Source organism: Primulina eburnea, chromosome 1 (genome assembly GCF_022965805.1).
Source record: "Primulina eburnea isolate SZY01 chromosome 1, ASM2296580v1, whole genome shotgun sequence".
Classification (NCBI taxonomy): domain Eukaryota; kingdom Viridiplantae; phylum Streptophyta; class Magnoliopsida; order Lamiales; family Gesneriaceae; genus Primulina; species Primulina eburnea.
Genome location: NC_133101.1, coordinates 57,581,413 through 57,602,029, shown reverse-complemented (window position 1 = coordinate 57,602,029; position 20,617 = coordinate 57,581,413). Strand labels below are relative to the sequence as shown.

Sequence of the window (20,617 nt, the reverse complement as noted above, 5' to 3'; positions counted from 1 at the left end):
GCCAACTATTAATATAGAAGTGGAGAAAGTCTAAAGCTTTTATCTTTTGCAACAGATTCAATAAAACCTTTATAAAGTACAATAATATAAAAATACACAATATTTTAGGTGTTTAGTGTCATGAATAAAAATTAAATATAAAATTTTTTATTAGACGATCTCATATGTTAATTTTGTTAGATATATTTTTATTTAGATTATCTATAAAAAAATATTATTTTTTATATCAAAATATTATTTTTAGTATATATATAAATAAAATTAATTCATTCACAAATAAAAATTTATCAAGGCACCTATAATGAGATGTAACACTCATGACGGTCAATTGTTTTGAATTATTTTAATTTTGCTTCTAAATTTTAAAATTTTGACTTTTCCTTCAACAGTAGGATTGGTTTTTTAAATTTTTTTTTGTTTACATTTGTAAACCGTTGAAAAATTAGAAAGTGGTTTTAAAAAGTAAGATGATTTTAAAAATTAGAATAATGATTTAAATAATGTAAAATATATTTAAAACATATTTATTTAATATGAAACAAAATTTAAGATGATTGATTGGACTGTGAGATCCATAAATAATGAGTTTGAATGTTAAAAAGAAGGTGGATAAAAAAGATATGTTGTTATAATAAATATGTGATAGTAGACCCTAGATTTTTTAATGACTCGTGGGTGTTATCGTGGATAGGGGTGCAAACGAACCGAATCGAGCCGAATAATAGTAAAAAAGTCAGGCTCGAATTCGGCTCGAAATAGGTATATTCGAGTTCGAGCTCGATTCGAAGTTCGATAATTTCAAATATTTGGGCTCGAGCTCGGCTCGAAATGAAGTTCGAGTTCGAGTTCGGCTCGAAATATTCGAATATATTCGTGAACTATTCGAATTATTGCTCGGATATTAAGGTTTGAAAACTCGAAATGCTCGAAATATTCGAAATATATATATATATATATATATATATATATATAATTATATTATATTATATTAATAAAATATTAAGGCTCGCGAATCGAACAAAATAATTTGAGCTCGAGTTCGGCTCGAAAAAAAGTTCGAACGTGTTCGAGTTCGGCTCAAATTCGATAAGTTCGAATACGAATCGAATATTTATAGAGCCGGCTCGAAAAACTCGCGAACATGTTCGGTTCGTTTGCAGCCCTAATCGTGGATGCTCTCAGACGGTCTATCCAATGAGAAAACTTTATAGTGCTCTTTATTACGTGGCGCAATTTTATTGGGTATAAGTCCACGTGGCTAGAACCTAGTGGTCAGACTCGGTCACGACAGGTGAACCGCAAAGTCCCGGATCCAACAGTAAAATTCGAAGAGAGGACTCCGTAAAAACAAAACCTAATCGTGGGGTGGAAAGTCCGAGAAAAGCGAGTCTATCGGATAATTAATTATTCTCTTTTTGTTTATTTATTTACTTTTTTGAAATTCGGAGACGACGTAACGACGACGAATTTTCTACGGCCAACTGGTGAAATTCGTGCGCTGGTAGGTTCATATGTTTATGTATAATAACGTAGTGGGGTATGCTTCTGCGAGTTTAATTGAAGCTAGGGTTCGGAATTGGAGTCATTGGTACGCTATGAGGAAGAAGCTCGACACGCGTTTTCCGGCGGTGAGTATTTTTTTGCGCCTGTTCTCATTTTTTGGTGTCTATAAATTCATTCATGCACGTAGGTTTGATTTTATTGTGGAAAATTTTGGAGCAGTTTCGCGATTCTTATTGATGTGGTGATACATGAGGAAACATATGTGTTTTTGTTGTCTGGTTAACTCATGTTACTTGTTGGCCAAGAGTGGTAGGTTATCTTGTTTCTTTTTTCTTTTTTAAACTTAATTTTTATTGTGACTGAAATTTAGCCTGAGGTAAGTCTCCTGTTAGAAGTTTATGCTGTTGTTACTTATTTTTTGGGCAATTATTTGTAGTTGTATTACTTGTATGACTGATTGCTGAATGTTTATAGCCTGCCAGAGTTGAGGTTGGTGTGGATATTTAGTCAACAGGGCAAGGAAATTTTGGGTGCTTGGTTGATTAGTGTAGCGTTTTTTATTTGTTTGCATGTGAATGGCTTTGTTTACCAGAATAATTACCAAGGTAGAGCCAGCATGCGACTATTTTTGGGTACTCATTTGTGGTACTTAATTGACACATAAATATATGTGAAAGAACGTTGATTTTGGATTCACGAGGTGCTTTTAAGTTGACATGTTTTTGTGTCGGTCCTGTGTGCAAAAAAAAAAACAGTATCTTTAATTACGTTTTGTAACAGTTTCTAATATTGCAATCAAGATTAGTTTGACTCAATTTTCAGATTTTATCTGATCTTAACTCTTATCTTATTGGGTCTGGTTTGTTACAAAGAAAATCAGTATTGAGAAATTTGTCACCTTTTTATAATAAAGGCAACTACCCCTGCATTAACCCTTTTGTCCAGTCAGTTAATTGAATTTTTTTTGTTTCAGGTTCGTATTAAAAAGATTATGCAAGCAGATGAAGACGTGGGAAAGATTGCTATGGCTGTACCGCTTTTAGTTTGTATGTACTTTCATTTGCTTGTAGGTGATTGTTCATTCCGAATGTTGAGGACTTTTAGCTATTTTGGAATTTATCAGATTAGTCGATCTCTTTTCATTCTGCAATTTTTCATGTATTTTGCAGCTTGCTTACATCGTCTGATTATTTATGTACAGCAAAAGCTCTGGAACTATTTCTGCAAGATTTGTGTGATCGTACTTATGAGATTACCCTGAAAAGAGGAGCAAAAACTGTGAATTCTTTGCATCTGTGAGTTTCTTCTGGAATTTGGTTTGGAAGCAGTTCCTGCATATTTGTGCATTGATTTGTCATTATCGTTTTCCTACAATTGATTTTTTTCACTTGCAGAAAGCAATGCGTGCAGAGCTTTAACGTGTTTGATTTCCTGAAGGACACTGTCAGTAAGGTTCCTGATTTAGGTGGCTCAGATGCTGCTACCGAGGATAGGTCGGCTGCTAAGAGAAGGTTTGGAAAACTGAAGGAAATTCCTTCTCTTACAATAAGGAAAAATACGAGTACTGAAACTTATAATTCTTGTGATTTCTTCGTGCAGAAAGGTTTCAGAAGATGAAGAATGTGGCAATGATGATGAGTCCAAAAGGATACACACGGTATGATGGTTTAATATGTTGTTTTGTGTCGATTTCACCAACAGTACATTAAATTTGCTTCGAATAAAAATGTGTTGCAGAAAGAATAATCCAAGCACTATTTGTTTTTGGAAAATAAATGATTGTTAGACTTTTCAATTGAAAAATCTTTAGTTTTTTTCATTTTTCATGATAACTTCAGTTGCCAGTATATATCATTAAACCAGTTGGCCGCAACTGTGTCTGAGCAATAGTTTAGAAGATACACCTATGGTTAACTTTGCGAAATAGATAATCATCCTAGTTCATTCATTTGAGTTGATGGATATAGCTGTAAAAAATGTTTAACGATGAGTTCTAAACTAATGATGCTTTGATGAGTTTTTACTTGCAAATTGTTGGTGCTTATTTTACATGGGTGGCTATTTTGTTGCAGCCTGAGACTGGTAACACCAGCAGTAGTGGAAGAGGTAGGGGCAGGGGCAGGGGTAGGGGTCGAGGTCGCGGTAAAGGTAGTCGCATGCTTGAAAGGGAATCAATTGGCCAGCATGAAAAAATTGAGGATGACCCTAACATGTTTCACCTGAATGGTGAGGATCAAGAAAAAAATTTCAGGAAGTCTGATAATGTGGCAGGTCTCGCAGAATCAAGACCTATAGTCGGGAAGAGTTCTGATAAATCGGTTAGGAATTTTGACCTAAATATTGACTTAAATGTGACCGGTGACTCCACCCCAAAACTAGCTGGAGCTCCTCCTCCTGATTCATCAACCAAGCCGACTCCTTGCTTAAAATATGAAGAAATTCCCGGTTGGTCCCTGGAACAGATGGCTATCGATCCTATTCAACTTACTAATTTAAATGGTGCAATTGACGAGGAAGACGAAGATTATGATGAAGAAGGATGAAGGCATCACAGCCATGTTCTTACCTTCTTCCTGTATAACTCACAACTTGATAGCTTCTTTTTTTTTTGCACAATTAGAAGGTCAGTTGTATATACACTTCCTTTAAAGAGGTGGCATGAGATCAACAGACCGTCTCGCGAGAAGCCAAACCCTTGGTAGTTTTCACCAGCTGGTAGTCCATTAGGATGTTAGAAGATGACTGAATTAGATTAGAAATGCGATAGTTTGGGCTTCTTGGTGGTCGCTTCGTCAATCCAGTTAGATTTTGTACAAATGTAAGGATAACTCGCATCAATCTCTTTAAAGAACCTGGAAAAATCTGTCACTGCCCCATCTCTTTGGGTTTATTCCCTTTTATCTTGCTCTGCTGAAACATGTGGTACATCAGCTTGCTTCTAAATCATATGTCACGCTTCGTTACACTCAACCATAGGCTACACAAGCTTTGGTACAGTACATAGAACACCAATAATTGAGTCTGCTACCAGTCAATTACTTATTGACTTATCTATCACTGAGCTATCGAGACATGCTTTTTTTTAAGAATTGGTTTGCTAAATGGACGCACAATCTTTCACTGCTAGGTGACAGAGTTGAGAGGTACTAGGATTTAGCTAAGAAGGGGATAACCTCTCAATTTAAACATAGTTTGGTACATATGATAGGATAAATATGTGATATATAATATAAGGATAAGTTAATGATAAATAAGATGTATGATATTATATTTAATGTTTGATATGATTTTAATAAGAGCGATTAAATTTATATATTAGATTGTAATGACAAAATTAATCTTTATCATAATAAATTTTATAATTTCAAAGTTGTTGCTTGAGTTCATATTTCTTATCTGCTCATGCGTCGACAGTGTTTGCATGATTTATTTATTTTTACCTAATTTTATATATTATATAATACGATGATTGAACACTTGATTTTGTGAGTCAAATCAAATATCAATTTTTAAGGTTAATCAAGTGGTACTAATAATTTTATTGAGATTTATAAAAATCATTTATATAATTATAATATTATTTAATATATAAAAATAAATAAAATATTTATTTGATGGGGCGGTGAAATGAGAGAACGATAAGGTTTAAGATTTTTATATATTGAGGGTCACTAAGTCATTTACGGTGTTTTTTATCATTAAATTAAAATTATCACATATCATAAAAGAGATATTTTATCTTTATGATGCGCTCAAAAAATGCACATCCATAAAAATACCTTGAATCGATGATCACGAACCAATTCTTCAATATACCGAATCAAACTGCTCCAAAAATATAACTGTGTATCAAAGAAAAAGGGTGAGATTACTTCGCCCGGAGGCGAAGCCACTTCGACGCTCAAGGCAGTATAGTATTTGAGAGAAAAATATAAGACTGATGTAAATAATTATACATGAAAGCGTACCTTGATTAGGGTTTAGGAGCCCTTTATTTATAGGTGTAGAGTCTTAGATGATATAGAATTTTGTAATATATGGTAACTAGATTTGTGCATATCCATACAATATATCGTAATATCTCTAAAATATAATTAATGATATGATAGGATTTTTACCATATCATCACTAGTATCCCCCGCAAAAAAGTGACGACGAGTGAAATGATGGAGGAACGTTAAATGAATGAATTATATTTTAGAGTATGTAAGATAATATTCTTGTTGCATGTAATAGTGTCCTTTGAGCGTTTGTTGTGGAATGTGCTTTCTGAGATGAGCCAAATTAAGCGGCCAATGTAGTAATCTGATATTGAATAGATAGTCAAATGATTTTTCCTTTCAAGTCGCTAGAGAGTCAAAAGAGCCAAGAGTGGCTATATCCCTCAATAAGAAGTCAGGTCAAGGTGTCGAGACCAGCATATATAAGAAGTTCGAGATATACCGATTGCTGAAAGTCGAGCTCAAATGAAGAGCCATAAAGAATATCTTGCTAATAACCGAGCTAAAATGATGAGCTATAAATATGATCATGTTGAAAACCGAGCTCAAATGAAGAGCTATAGACAAGATCTTCCTGAAAATCGAGCTCAAATAAAGAGCTATAGAGCAATGTCTGCTAAACACCGAGCTCAAATAAAGAGCTATAGATAAGATCCTCTTGAAAACCGAGCTCAAATAAAGAGCTATAGATAATAGTCTGCTCAAAATCGAGCTTAAATAAAGAGTTATAGATAAGATCATGCTGAAAATCGAGCTCAAATAAAGAGCTATCGATAATAGTCTGCTGAAGAGCTATAGATAATAGTCTGCTGAAAATCGAGCTCAAATAAAGAGCAACATATTAATAATCAAATTCAAGTTGTCGAGTACGATATCCGGCTTATATGTTTTCCGAGCCGAGTTTGACTTCTTGACTGACGAACCCGAGGTTAGACTTGTATATTTGCCAAGCAGAGTTGGGCTTACTGAGGTGCCGAGCAAGGTCGGGCTTACTGAGGTGCCGAGCAAAGTCGGGCTTATGTAATTGCCAAGTAGAGTTGAACTTACTGAGGTGCCGAGCAAGGTCGGGCTTACTGAGGTGCCGAGTAAAATCGGGCTTACTGAGGTGCCGAGCAAGGTCGGGCTTACTGAGGTGCCGAGCAAAGTCGGGCTTATGTAATTGCCAAGCAGAGTTGGACTTACTGAGGTGCCGAGCAAGGTCGGGCTTATTGAGGTGCCGAGTAAAATCGGGCTTACTGAGGTGCCGAGCAAGGTCGGGCTTCGGGCTTACTGAGGTGCCGAGCAAGGTCGGGCTTCAGGCTTACTGAGGTGCCGAGCAAGGTCGGGCGTACTGAGGTGCCGAGCAAGGTCGGGCTTACTGAGGTGCCGAGTAAAATCCGGCTTACTGAGGTGCCGAGCAAAGTCGGGCGTACTGAGGTGCCGAGCAAGGTCGGGCTTACTGAGGTGCCGAGTAAAATCGGGCTTACTGAGGTGCCGAGCAAAGTCGGGCTTACTGAGGTGCCGAGTAAAATCGGGCTTACTGAGCTGCCGAGCAAGGTCGAGCTTACTGAGGTGCCGAGCAAGGTCGGGCTTCTGTAATTGCCAAGCAGAGTTGGACTTACTGAGGTTGCCTCAAAGTTAAAAGTTTATTCTTTCTGTTTACGATCCATGTCTCGCATCCTATATTTCTCGAGTCATCGAGTAGGACCTGGCTATGTTGTCGCAAAGTGCCAAGATCATGTGCCCACTAGTAAAAATGACATAAGCTGAGTCCGAGCCTGGTGTGTAGCAAAATATAATACGCTTGAATTCTGCACCAAAACATAAAGCCAAGACACAAGGAATCCAAAATAATAATAATTTGAATGTATATCTTGGCATCTACAATTTATCAAAAACTATCACGATTCGAGTAATGATCAAATCCAAAATTCATGATTCTTGGCATCATCTAAAATTTAAGCTTGACATATCGAAAACAAATTTAGTGGATATGTCCTGATAAATTTCAAATATTTTTGTGTCTGAATTCTAAAAAGATCTAACAAATATATACTCATCAAGGCTCTATCAAATCAGCCATGGAAACATCTAACAACAAAATTCCAGCACATGTTAGACAAAAATTTAGGGCCAAATATGAATCCTTTTCTAAATCGCAAAAACCCAAATGATTCCTTATTCCTAAGACTGCACGGGTAGGTCGCTGGCGGGAGTATAAACAGAGTGAAATTATATATCTCAATTGTTATTAAAAAAAATAGGAATGCAACTCTTATACTCATCTTACTGACCTACATAAGGCATATTTTTTACGAGCCAAACCCATAATAATTTAATTAAAAATTAATTTGAGCAAAATAAAGATTTGTTGCCCAAGAGAGAAATTTGATGATCTAGGTGTATAAGGCCAAATGCCCTTACTAATTTTTATTAGAAATAAGATTTAATTGAAAAATATCCTTGGACCAACGTGAAGTCGCGAATTTTAACCAGAACTTCAAGAATTTAGAGCAAAATCCCCATAGGCACTAACAAATTCTCAAAAACCCCTCCTCATGAAATGAATTATCGTAGAACAATTTATTATTATGGACCAATAGACTAGTTATTCCTTTGTCGACCATGCAGTCACTTGAGTCAAGTTAGTTCCCAAAAAAAGACCTGCTAAAGTATGAAGGAATAAGTATTCCAGGTGGGATTTAGGATAAATAATATATAAGCACAAAGCCATTGAGCCGATCCTAAATATCCCCAATCATATTGATATCCAAAAAATTATGGATATATGAAAGCAACGAAAATTATCAAATTTATAATGTTGAGGGGAACAAATATTCAAAACCAAATTAAATGATTGTCCCATGAGTACGAGTGTGAAAGTGCTAATTGATTTTGTTTTTGTTTATTAGTTGAATTTTGTATGCTTAAACAAATCCACTCAACATATATAACATAAGGAGAAAATAACAGTCATAGAGTAGAATTATATCACCCTATGTGCGGCGACGATGCATTGCTCGGTATATTAGCCATTGGTGAGGAGCATGTTCACTAGACGATCACCCGGAGAGTAGTGGTCTACGATTCTTGTTGCGGTGTGGACCCTTTAGCTTTTCTAAAACTCGCTTTTGTTTTTAATGTATACAACGAGTATACATAGTAAGATGTAGAATTAACTACATAATTCGTGAGTGGGTGTATCCCTATTTATCAAATGATACATGCCCCTCTGTCAACCATGAAACAAAGTTTATAAAACAATATTTAATATAAGAGCAGTAAAAAAAATCAACACTTATCTTCTGAAGTAAAGGGCCGATAAGTGAAGCTTCAAGGTCACATCATTAGAAAAATATATAACGAATGCCTCAGAGATGGATTTGTAGCCTAATCTTTGATAGAGCAATCTGACGAGGAACACAATTGTCGCATCGTGGGCTTCTTCGAGGTTGTTGAATGCGGATGGTCTAATAATCTCATACTTTATTTCAGAGAAGCACAACATGAGTGAGAAGGACGATGGCTGCACACAGTGAGAAATTTTCTCGTTTTCCCTCAAGGCGATGACGATGGCTCCAATGAAAACCCAACATGAAATTTGTGAGGCTCGTGGTGCAGAGTACTTATGGTTGAAGGCTCGAACTGTGGTGGCGGTTCTCGAGAGTGAGTGTAATATCGAAGGTGGCGAACCGTTAAGGAGCTGCGATGTGGCCTTTGTGGTGGGGAGACCTATGTAGTGCATGCGGCAGAATTCTATATAAAAAAAAAACGGGGCATGGAGGTGGGTGTGAGCCGCTGGTCCCGCGAAGCAAATATGCTCGGATACATGTTTTTGGAGTTTTGATCTTGTTTTGAGTGGTGAAGAGCGGATTTGCTAGTGGGGAGAGAATTTGTTTGATTATGCCGGTTGGTTAAAGAAACCACAAGTGGGTCTCCTGTGGTGGCCGCTTGGTGGGGGAATTGCAGCGTATTTTGTTCCATCCATCCGATAGGGTTCGGTGATGGATTTTTTATTTGGGTGATATTTTTCTTTCTCATTCCCGCAGTAGAAAACAGATCGTGGGTATAAATTTCGTTCCCACAGACGGCGCCATTGAGGCGCTCAAAAAATGCACATCCATAAAAATACCTTGAATCGATGATCACGAACCAATTCTTCAATATACCGAATCAAACCGCTCCAAAAATATAACTGTGTATCAAAGAAAAAGGGTGAGATGACTTCTCCCGGAGGCGAAGCCACTCCGACACTCAAGTCAGTATAGTATTTGAGAGAAAAATATAAGACTGATGTAAATAATTATACATGAAAGCGTACCTTGATTAGGGTTTAGGAGCCCTTTATTTATAGGTGTAGAGTCTTAGATGATATAGAATTTTGTAATATATGGTAACTAGATTTGTGCATATCCATACAATATATCGTAATATCTCTAAAATATAATTAATGATATGATATGATTTTTACCATATCATCACTTTATATAAAATTATTTATCACAGTCCATGATATTATCATGGGTTTTCTAAAAAAATACCAAACATGAGATAAAAAAGATTATTTATCGATCCATCTCTTATCCAGTGTACCAAACTATACCTTATTTTATTATATATCTATATGTACTATCTAATCAAAGTGGATTATGGAATTTAATATCTAAATTCTAGATGGCCACATCGTTTATCTAGATTTTTTTTTTTCATAAAATCTTGATGCCAAATTAATTTTTATATAAACACTCCTTTTTTACTCCATTCAATCTCTTTCAACGAAAATTTTCTATCAATGGATAATCTACTCTTACTATGTGGGAGTTTGCGTAGAAACATAGGAAAGATGTCATGGTTTATAAAAGCTCATTCAATGTGTTTTCCTTTTTCAATTATTAAAATTAATTCATAATTGAAGGAATTCTATTTTGAATTTTATGTTATACATGTTTAGATAAATAATAAATATTAAGTGTAACGCGACATTTTTTACCTAAACGTGAAGATTGAGGCTTCAAGATATTGTGATCCAACAAAATCAGATTTCTTTCCTAATTCCTACGTTAATAATAATATCCTTTTAACTACTTTGATATTTTATTTTTCCTGTTTTTATGGACAATTCCTTCATAATTTGATCGGCTAAGTTTCAATGCAAGAATAAATATTATATTTTGAAATTATATATATATATATATATATATATATATATATATATATATATATATATATATATATATATATATATATATATATATATATATATATATATTATCCAAAGAAAGGATTACACACACCTATATATACACGATATTGTCATTCAATATGTACTTTGAAGAATAGAAGAGGAGGAGAATGGCACATCTGCAACACCCAACCTCCATCGACATCTCCAACGAGGACTACGCAGTTGAAATTTTTTGTATGCAAGAATATCAATATCTTGACGATCCATACACGAGATTCCCCCACGAAGTAACGCTCAAATTTCTCGTCGAAACTCTGTTGGTTTCATCCTCCGACCATACCTATAGGGCCACTTACCAGTCGACGACTGAAGAGGTTTCGTTGCCATCCGTTGGAATCTTTTCGCCTCGATGTGGTGATATGGTCAAGAAATCGTTAGATATTGCGCATATCCCTTTCACTCTAAGCGGGAAGAACATCGAATGGTTTGGGATACATGTAACGTCGGGCCCTAAAGGCAGCCGTGAAACTAATTCTAATTTCAAGTTGCTGGGAAACCTCCAAGAATTGGTGTCTGAAATCGTTGGGTACCTCGGGAAAACCCCTGACGATCATGGTCTGCCTTTGGAAAACATGGTTGTTCAGTTGAACATCAAGAAATTAGTGGTTCAACCGGCGAGTGTGGTTGAGTTATGGACGAATTGGGCACTCAATACGTGGGACGAATATTACGAGTTCGCGATCGAAAAGCCGTTGGAATATTTGAGGAGGAGATGGGTGGTGAAGACATTGGAGAAGCTGAGGCAGCAGGAAGGCAAGTTCGACCCCGATGCGATCTGTTGTATTTGCATGGAAGGGTTATCGGAAAACGAAAGCGACGGGGCGATGGTGACTCGACTGCACTGCTCCCATGTGTACCATGAATCTTGCATTTTGGGCTGGTTCGTTGTTGAAAGTTCTTGTCCTTACTGTCGAGCCGAAACCTCCGAGATTCATTATATTCCCTCACACCACATCGACATATGATTCCGAGACGTGATGATATATACAATTTAACGAAGTCTTGTGTTAATAAATTTTGCTTGAAGATATATTTTGTTCGTTGGAAACTAATAATTAAGTCGATTTTTATGGAACAACAATGCAATCTCATATTATAAACTTCTAAATTTGCTTACTATATTGTACAGAGATTTCACGTTTTCGATAGAATATGCATGCATATATATATTTTAGTAGAGTCCGTTTGGTTTTTACAAAGTGACTTTCTTGAATTTTTTTTATTTAACTTTGCATGTTTTTTTAATCTTTCTTGTGGATAACATGAATCATGGTACTGTTCGAACCAAGGAATCAACTTAATTTCCACAATCATGGTCAAAACTCAAAAAAAAAAAAGTTGTCTGGATCAAAATCTGATTTCTCCCTCTCTCTTCAAGAATGTGTACGTATAATATATATACACAAAAACTAACAAAGATTTGATGATCACCCTTAATAATAATAATTGAGAATATTGATGGAAAAATGTTACAAAAATCAATAGTAATTATAACAAGGTATTAATATATAAAATCAATATAATTAATTTATAAATTAAAATCAATAATATTTTGTAAAAATTCCAATAGCGGCAAAGATGAAGATGATTAATTTTAAATTTTTTTTACATAAATTTAGTATTAGCCATTTGGGTTTCAGGTTTAAACTCAACTTTATAGTTGGCATATGTTTGTTTATTTCTGATTGTGGTCTTGTCAAATTTCAGTTTTAATCTGTTACTTTTATTTATTTGTAATTTTATTTTTTTTTAGACATGGTGTTGACTGCTGACATGATGCTAATTCATGGTGTTGGCGTATGAGTGTTGAAAGTCGAATATTATAATTAACGAATGTACAAAACCAAAATTACAATTTTGATATCTTGATTGCCCATAGTCTCGGGCAATATCAATATTATGGCTCATATTTATGTAATTATATTTTGTACACATCTTTGGGATTATTGAGATATGTTCAATTTATGAAAAACATTGTATCACAAGAAATTATGGAAATTTTGGGAGCTCCACCAATTTCATGTCCACACAAGTTTGTGGCTGAAAATATATTTTGTTTAGCATAGCATATGATGAAGAAATTTCCCTCATTAAAATGGGTTATTGTATCTTGATAATTTAAACATCATATATTAATTATCCGAAATTTTCTGTTTTAAATATATTATTAAGGCAAAAAAATTTGTGAGACGGTCTTCCGGGTCGTATTTTGTGAGATTGATTTCTTATTTGAGTCATCCATGAAAAATAATACTTTTTATGCTAAGAGTATTATTTTTTATTGTGAATATAAGTAGGATTGACATGTCTCACAGGCAGAGATTCGTGAGACTATTTCACAAGAGACCTACTCTACTATTAAATATCATATTAATTAATAGGATCAACCGCTTTTAAATAACAAAAAAATTAGTTCGTATTTTGATATTAGAATAATATTACATTACATATTATATAACAATTTAAATATTTTGTACCAATGTATAGAAACATTATTAAATAACCAATAATTAATGTCAGTGGATTCAATTTTTTAGTGTTTACGCGCACACACATACATACATTACTATATAATTATTTAAATAAAAAGTAACAAAACGTTAAAATAAAAGATGTGACACAATTGCACACCTTAATTTATTTAGTTTTTTAAAATTGATATTTTATACCCTTCAATTTTATTTAAAAACACAAGTCCTAATTGTATCTGTGAGATCGATGCATGCTTCTCATTAATGACCTAAAAACCATCTTTATACGAAAATTTCACAAAATATTAATCACAATTGCAAACATTAAAAAAAAAAAATTATTTCAACGAATCCATAAATAAAAAAAAAGTTATACATAAATATTGTTTAGAGTTTTATAATTTGATATTCCACACAATCACCAAATTTCGATTAGTTGTAACGATTATTCTAGAAAATCTATATACACAGAGTTTTTTTTCATATTTGATAAGTTCCCGAAAAAATAATATGCTATAAAAAATGTTTATCAGTATTAATACATAAACTTAGCACATTAAATATTTTTTAAAAAATAGGAAATAAATAGGCAATTAAATGTAAAGTCTTTTCAATTTTTTTAATATTTAATTTGAATTATAATATTATATTTTTCAAATTTTTTAAAAGAACGTCGTCGTGAATTTTTTGTATATTAACTATCAGTAAATTGATATTATTATTATTATTATTATTATTTTTTTTTTTTTTTTTTTAAATGTACCTTAATTAGAATTTATAAATTTAATATAAATATTTTTTTAACATGTATTCAAAATAATTTAAATTTTAATTAAAACTTATTCACCTAATAAATGACAAAATTTTGAATCTTGGTAAAAGAAATGCCTTTATCGACATAAATATTTTTTATATAATATTTAAAATTTAAGTATATTCGTTTTATTGTATCAATAATTTAAATAATTATTAAATACTAATACTTACTAATTTTAATCGTTAGTTATATAGAATAACACTTCGTACATCGCACCGTGAAATGCTAGTGAAAACTAATAAATTAGTATGTCATGAGTATATTAATTTGATTTATTTAACAATTTCAATGTAAATTATAACTATAAAGCGTGAAATTTTAGCTTTTAATTGATAAAGTTTGAATAATTATATTATTATCAAAATAATGATATATAGGAAGGATACATATGAAAATGATAAAGTTTGGGTAATTAATAAGGATATATTTGTCATTTAAATATTACAATAAGTTTTTTTCAGATATGTTGGGATTACTGTATTTTTCTAACAAAAAATATTTTAAGATCTTTTAAGTTGTTCTGAAATCATTTATCAAACTAATTTTAAGGGATTATTGGTTCTCAGACAACTTATAAGTTATTACAAAAAGTGTTTTTATTTCAGTTCGTTTTTAGTCTTTTTTTTTTTTTTTTTTTTTTGCAGTTCGTAGATCAGCATAGAAATAGCATAATTTGGATTTTTTTTTAAAAAAATTATGTTTTGAATTTATTCAGTCTAAGCATATTTGAATCTTCCGTTTGGATGTTCTTATACTGTAAGCTGCATGGGAAAATACAGATGATGTATCTATGAAAACAGATGTAAATTTTGATTTTGAAATGCATGTTAGATTATGCACAGATTTATAAATTATAGATATCCATTTTGTAAGAAATAATTAATAAATATGAGATTTGAATTGAAAACTAAACAAAATTTGCTGGAGCAAATCAACTTACTGGTTCACATATCTTTACTTTGCAGGAGCTATTTATATCTTTATTTTTTAGACGCAGGCGATAATTTTTCAGATTGTCGTGTGTTTTATTTCTGATGGTTAGTGATGGTGTTATAGAGTTGCTGCAGATATTCAAGAACTAGAGAAATATGGAAAGACCTCTCACTCTTAAGCCGCTGGATATCAAAGACGAAAATGCGGCCATCCGACACAGGAAAAATGAGGCAAGATGATACCATCTTTTAAGTTGTTTCTAAAATCATTCACCAACACACTGGGATTCGCCTCCTGTATCACGATTTTCGTGGGATCATGATCTAATTGAGTTGACACTGAGGAAGAAGACGTAGGATTTTCTCCATTTTCTCACCAATGGCAGTGATGTCATGTACTTGGCATAGGAGGCAGGGGACAAAGCAAAGCCAGTCTCTTAACTTGATGGTCGTATGGGTTTGGTAGTTTGTGTTTCTAAAAGAGGCCAGGTTCTCAGCGGAAAAAAAGAAAAAGAAAAAAGGCTAGGTTCAATAAAATTGAACCCATTAATATGCTAACAACATTTGTACGTATGTTCTCTAGCGAGTTATTTAAGGTGCAAAAATCTGTCCTTGGATTTTGCACACAATACTATCATTTGATACACGTATTGTTTTGTATTAGCAACAAAACAAATATGTCAGAACGCTTCCCAGGTACAATCTTATTGTTGATGTATTGTCTATTGGGACTGATGTATTGCATGAGCGGTAAATACACAAAATGCTAGATACCATTTAGCTAATAACTATGAAATGGCAAGACCGATTAAGACGATTTCTAAGGTATACCTACCATTCACACAAATTTTAATATAGTAAAAAAACAAATACTTGGTATATTGCTCCCCACTTGCATGTGTATATAAGACACAGTTGAATATTCCTGCGTATAATGTCGTATTATGGCTCCTCACTTCTTACGAGTCGACAGTGCGGCTGCGATCCCACCGGCCAAGAGTCCAACAGCAGTTGCAGCAATACCAATACCAATCACTCCATCTTTATCGAGGAAGAAAACATGGGTAGAAATGAACAAATATTTCTCATCAGAATGTCAAAAGAAGATGTATAAATATGAAGATAACGAGTTCAGTTGACAAGAAAGGTCCAAGTCACCTTTGGTGATTTTATCTTCAATAGCCTTCTTGAGAGTCCATGCCTGCCTCCAATCAGGTGCAATCTGCAATTTTACGCCCAAAAGTGAATTATGCGGTTAAATGCCCTCCCTTTTCATCTTGGTAAGTAGAAGAGTCAAAATATATTGAATTGGGAAAAGCAAACCTCCAAAGCACGCTCAACAAGCTGCCTGCTCCTCGAATAATTCCCGCTTCTGTAGAATCCGACGGCTAAAAGATAAATCTCTTCCCTTACCTTCAACGGACTGTTCGAGCGAGGCAAAGAAGCTGCAGATGACAAGTTACATCAGTCGAGAGTGACACACTGAAACATCATTAGCCATTCATAAAAGGCAAGAGAGAGGTAAGAGTAGAGAAGCTCGTGAAATGTTGAACAGCAAAGGTGAATTATATGTATCTACCAAGGATTCAGAACAAATTTCAGAGGAGCCTTGGGTCCCAAAAGAAAATTGTTCATCAAAACTCGCAAAACACACATGAGAGAGGAAGATCATTCAGTTGTCACCTTCGAGCATAGCTATTCCACGTTGCACATCCTCCGCACGTTTTGAATGAACAAGGGCCCAGGACAAGCGCATAATGCTTTCACTTCTAAGCTCATCAGAGTTACCTGTCTCAGCTTCAGCAACCTCTCGTTCACAACCCTGTATATGTATAATGCTCAGGTAGAGGCCAGAAAAACGTGAATAAAGGCAAAACTAATGTATATACAGCTTGCACCACAGGGTTAGCTGTTCAATAATTTACATGAAAAGCGCATATAAACGTAAGGGTGGATCCAAGTATTCCAAAGTTCACGCGCCAAGACAATAGAAAGAGAGTGACTCATCGGAATTTGACTGGCAAAACTTGAAAATTTTCGAAGTACAACAAAAAATTCCAACATTTTTGAGCGGTGTCTCTCTTGCCTTCGAGCCAGGTCCACCCTTGCACATACACGAAAACTGTATGTAATCATCCAGATCTTTCTAGACAGGACAGACAAGTAGTCACATTTAGCTAGAGTTAAGCTAAGCATAAAATTTCATATAAGATTCCACAACTTTCGTCAACAAAACTAACTTCAAGCCAAGAGAAATCTGTGAAGCATTGTACTAGAGATTTACCCCTACCCAGAAATCCAATCAATTCCTACCATCTCATTGCTTTTTTTATTTCCAGGATTACTCTTGTAAAATAGCTAACACACAAAGAACTCCACCCAAAGACCAGAACCCTAAATTCTATTCTTATTCTTAAACCCTAACACAAAAATTGTAGCTGAAAACAAAAACTGTACCAAAGAAATTATCGAACAATACTCACAACAATCACGTCGGGATCACACCAAGGAAGATGATCGCCTCCGGTGAAAAAATTCCCCACCGAGTCGATGAATTTCCCAAATTTTGCTTCCATTTCTGATTATTTCGCTGAAAAAACCAGCGTACCTCTACATATGAAGTTCCTCCCTTTTCCTCCGCCCTAAAAAAAAAATTTCAAAATAAGGAATTTATTATTGCCTGTTAAGTAAGGAGGCAAGTGGCAACTACTCGATGGAATAACAAATTTCAACATTTTATTTGGACAAAAATTTGGGTGAAACGATCTTTCAGATCATATTTTATGAGATGAATATTTTATTTGGGTCATCTATGAAAAAATATTATTTTTTATGCTAAGATTATTACTTTTTATTGTGAATATCGATAGGGTTGACATGTCTCACATATAAAAATTCGTGAAACCGTCTCACAAAAGACATACTCTATATTTTGTTCATTTATTAAATATTTAATTATTTTAATGAAAGTATGCATTATTATATATTATCTATAATCTTTACTTTTTTGTTTGATAATATCCAAAACCTCATTTTAAACTTAAGATTTGATGAATCATAAGCTATAAGCATAATCTATAATTATATACTATCTATATATATTATATTATTAGAATTGAATGCTTAAAGTCACTAGTTTTAATGTCATATTATCTTGAAATAGTTTAATACTTTTATAAACTCATATATAATTATCACATCCCAATAATATTTTTTAATCTTTATTTATGTTTTTAAAATTTAAATTAATATATCATCTATTCTAGCTTTTGTTAACAAATTTGATGGATCACAATGAGTTTGATAAATTATTTTTGAATATTATTCTTTTCTTTTAGAAGAATTTTTATTAACTAAGTTCAATTTATCAGGCAACAAAGTGAATGTGGTGTTTCGTATACTTACTAAAGCGGCCAATTCTTATGTTAGTCATTGTAGCTGGTTTTAATTAATATGTGATTTTAAATAAAATCATCTTTAAAGATATATTTATTTTTTCCAAATATTATATTATTTTATTTTTAAAAAAAAAATAGTGTATAGAAACTACAAAATTTTTTTACAAGAAAGAAAAATACTATTTCAAAATTATTAAAAAAATTCATACAATAATATAATATATAAAACTTAATTAGCTATGTGTTTGCGACGATTCCTAATATATTATCAAATATGAGAATTTGTTCAAACTATTTGTAATCTCTAAAATATGTTTTTCGAAAATATTGTCGACTTGATATCATTTTATTTTAAAAAAAAACTAAACATGAACAAAAATAAAAATCCAAATCATAAAACATATTTTATGCAGTGACAAAATCCACTGATTTCTCAATAAATGTCCCAATATCAATATCAATACATGTGGGAAAAATAAAATTTACAAAAATAATAACAATAAATTTTCCTTTATTTTTTTTTAAAATTTTTGTTTCATTTTTATTTATTTTTAACCTTTAAAAAAGAGAGAGAAAAACCAAAAAAAATACTACTTGATTCTTGGTCTGCTCAAAATGCATTCATCTCCAGCGTCAAACATTTCTTTATCACCACCAATTTCCTGGCAAATTCCCCCACCGCCTTCTCCTCCCCCTCGCCACCAAACGCCGCCGCCACCAAGTCGGCGTTACTCCTCTCCCTCCACTTCCCCTCTCCGCAGGAATCTGGCCTTATCACCACCAGCGTAGCCCCTTCCATAACCTTCCCACAACCCGGCAGCTTCATCTTCTCCGCATACCATATCTTCATCCTCAAACTCCTGCAATCCGTCAAGATCCCTCCTTTCCCCTTTCCCTTCATCTCTTCAATCTGTTCTTTGCTCATGCAAACCATTCCCTGCTCACTCTCATCCGAAACCACCACGTTCTCGACCATTTTCCGATCTTTCACCGTTTCTAGAATCAAGTAATGCCTGGCGGATGCCGCGATCAAGCAAGAAAGCGTCCACACAATCCTTAGTTTCAGCTCGGCTTCCGTCATCACACGAGATTCCTGCTCTGCTTCTACCGAATTAACCTCATGGTTTTCACACTTTTCGGACCAAGATTTGGCTCCAACAATCACACAGCTCTGCAGTTGGCTCCCGAACTCCGCCTTCCACTTCAGAAAAGTCGTCGAATTACCGCCGCTCTCACCATTTCTTGAACCCAATTTCTGAAATCCATGGCACGGTAGCCTGAGATGAAGCGCTCGCAATTCATCAAACGGCTTCAAGACACCATTCGGCACATAATGGGAACAGTAATCGCAGCTGTTATCCCCGTTTCTTGATCTGAATCTCATCATCCGAGAAATAAAACGGATGGGTTTAAATCTCATCAGGGCTCTTCCAACAAAGTTCCTCAACAAATTCTTGGAAGAAATCTCTTCACATTCTTTGCCAACCTCTCTTCCCTTTTCCATGGTATGGAGAGGAAAACTTCATCAACTTTAGGTACAATGGAATGAAACCGTTTGCACGCAGACATGGACAAACATAGAGACTTTGCATCCTGCAGCTTATTGAAGATTGAAAGAACAATCTCATCTGGCAGACGGTCGAACAAATCATCATCAAACCCAAGAATTTCAATCTCTTCTCCGGGATTCATCTTCTTTTCTTCAGATCGTTGTTTTTAAGACTCAGAAATTGGTGGGATGTCTTCGGATAAATACTCGAAATTATGGATAAAATATTGGGATAGATGAGAGAAAAGCCGCGTGCTGTGGAGTCTGGTCCAAAGTATTATTGCACACGTATTGGACATAAAAGAAAAAGGCAGCGACGTTGACTTTGCTGAAGAAGAATATTCAGACATAAATATAGACATTCTTTTAAGTAATAATAATAAATAACTAATTATGTGTGTAATTTTTTTATAATTATCAAGAGATTAAAGAGTTGTTTGAATTATTAAAATTAAATAAAAATAAAAAAATTGTTTGTTGAATTTTTTTTTTCACAAAAGTGTGATATTGGTATCACATAAAGGTAAAGTTGAAAGAAAAAATTGATGTATATTTTTATCTCTATTAAGTCCAACCTTTATATACAGTATAAATATAAATGAAAAAATATATATAGGTCAGTTAAATATTAATTAGAAGTTCTTTTGTATGTCATCTTGGTTTTAGATTTCAGTTCAATTAATTAATATGGAAAATATATAATTTTACTTTACCAAATTCAG

The 20,617-nt window shown here is 33.8% G+C and overlaps 2 protein-coding genes and 1 pseudogene across 5 annotated transcripts; 1 reads left to right on the top strand and 2 right to left on the bottom strand.

Annotated features, from left to right (window-relative positions):
* The first annotated feature begins 1,343 nt into the window (after window positions 1-1,343).
* On the top strand, window positions 1,344-4,391 carry LOC140833621 (uncharacterized). 4 transcript variants are annotated; one of them, XM_073197954.1, is made up of 6 exons: window positions 1,344-1,628; window positions 2,477-2,573; window positions 2,705-2,798; window positions 2,898-3,014; window positions 3,103-3,160; window positions 3,576-4,391. In XM_073197954.1, exons 1-6 carry the CDS (start codon window positions 1,512-1,514, stop codon window positions 4,044-4,046), a joined length of 954 nt encoding a protein of 317 aa, XP_073054055.1. In that variant the 5' UTR covers window positions 1,344-1,511; the 3' UTR covers window positions 4,047-4,391. The 4 variants fall into 4 exon arrangements, with proteins under 4 accessions (XP_073054055.1, XP_073054060.1, XP_073054068.1 ...); XM_073197959.1 differs by having other exon boundaries at window positions 1,346-1,628; window positions 2,477-2,549; XM_073197967.1 differs by lacking the exon at window positions 1,344-1,628 and adding an exon at window positions 1,660-1,812.
* An 11,080-nt stretch (window positions 4,392-15,471) lies between these two features.
* Window positions 15,472-17,644, bottom strand: LOC140812983 (mitochondrial fission 1 protein A-like). The gene is made up of 5 exons (XM_073171377.1): window positions 17,432-17,644; window positions 16,632-16,770; window positions 16,272-16,393; window positions 16,107-16,170; window positions 15,472-15,989 (listed from the first exon to the last, which is right to left on the bottom strand). Exons 1-5 carry the CDS (start codon window positions 17,522-17,524, stop codon window positions 15,901-15,903), a joined length of 507 nt encoding a protein of 168 aa, XP_073027478.1. The 5' UTR covers window positions 17,525-17,644; the 3' UTR covers window positions 15,472-15,900.
* Window positions 17,645-18,702: 1,058 nt separating this feature from the next.
* On the bottom strand, window positions 18,703-20,162 carry LOC140833610 (F-box protein At4g18380-like; annotated as a pseudogene).
* Between the last annotated feature and the right edge of the window lie 455 nt (window positions 20,163-20,617).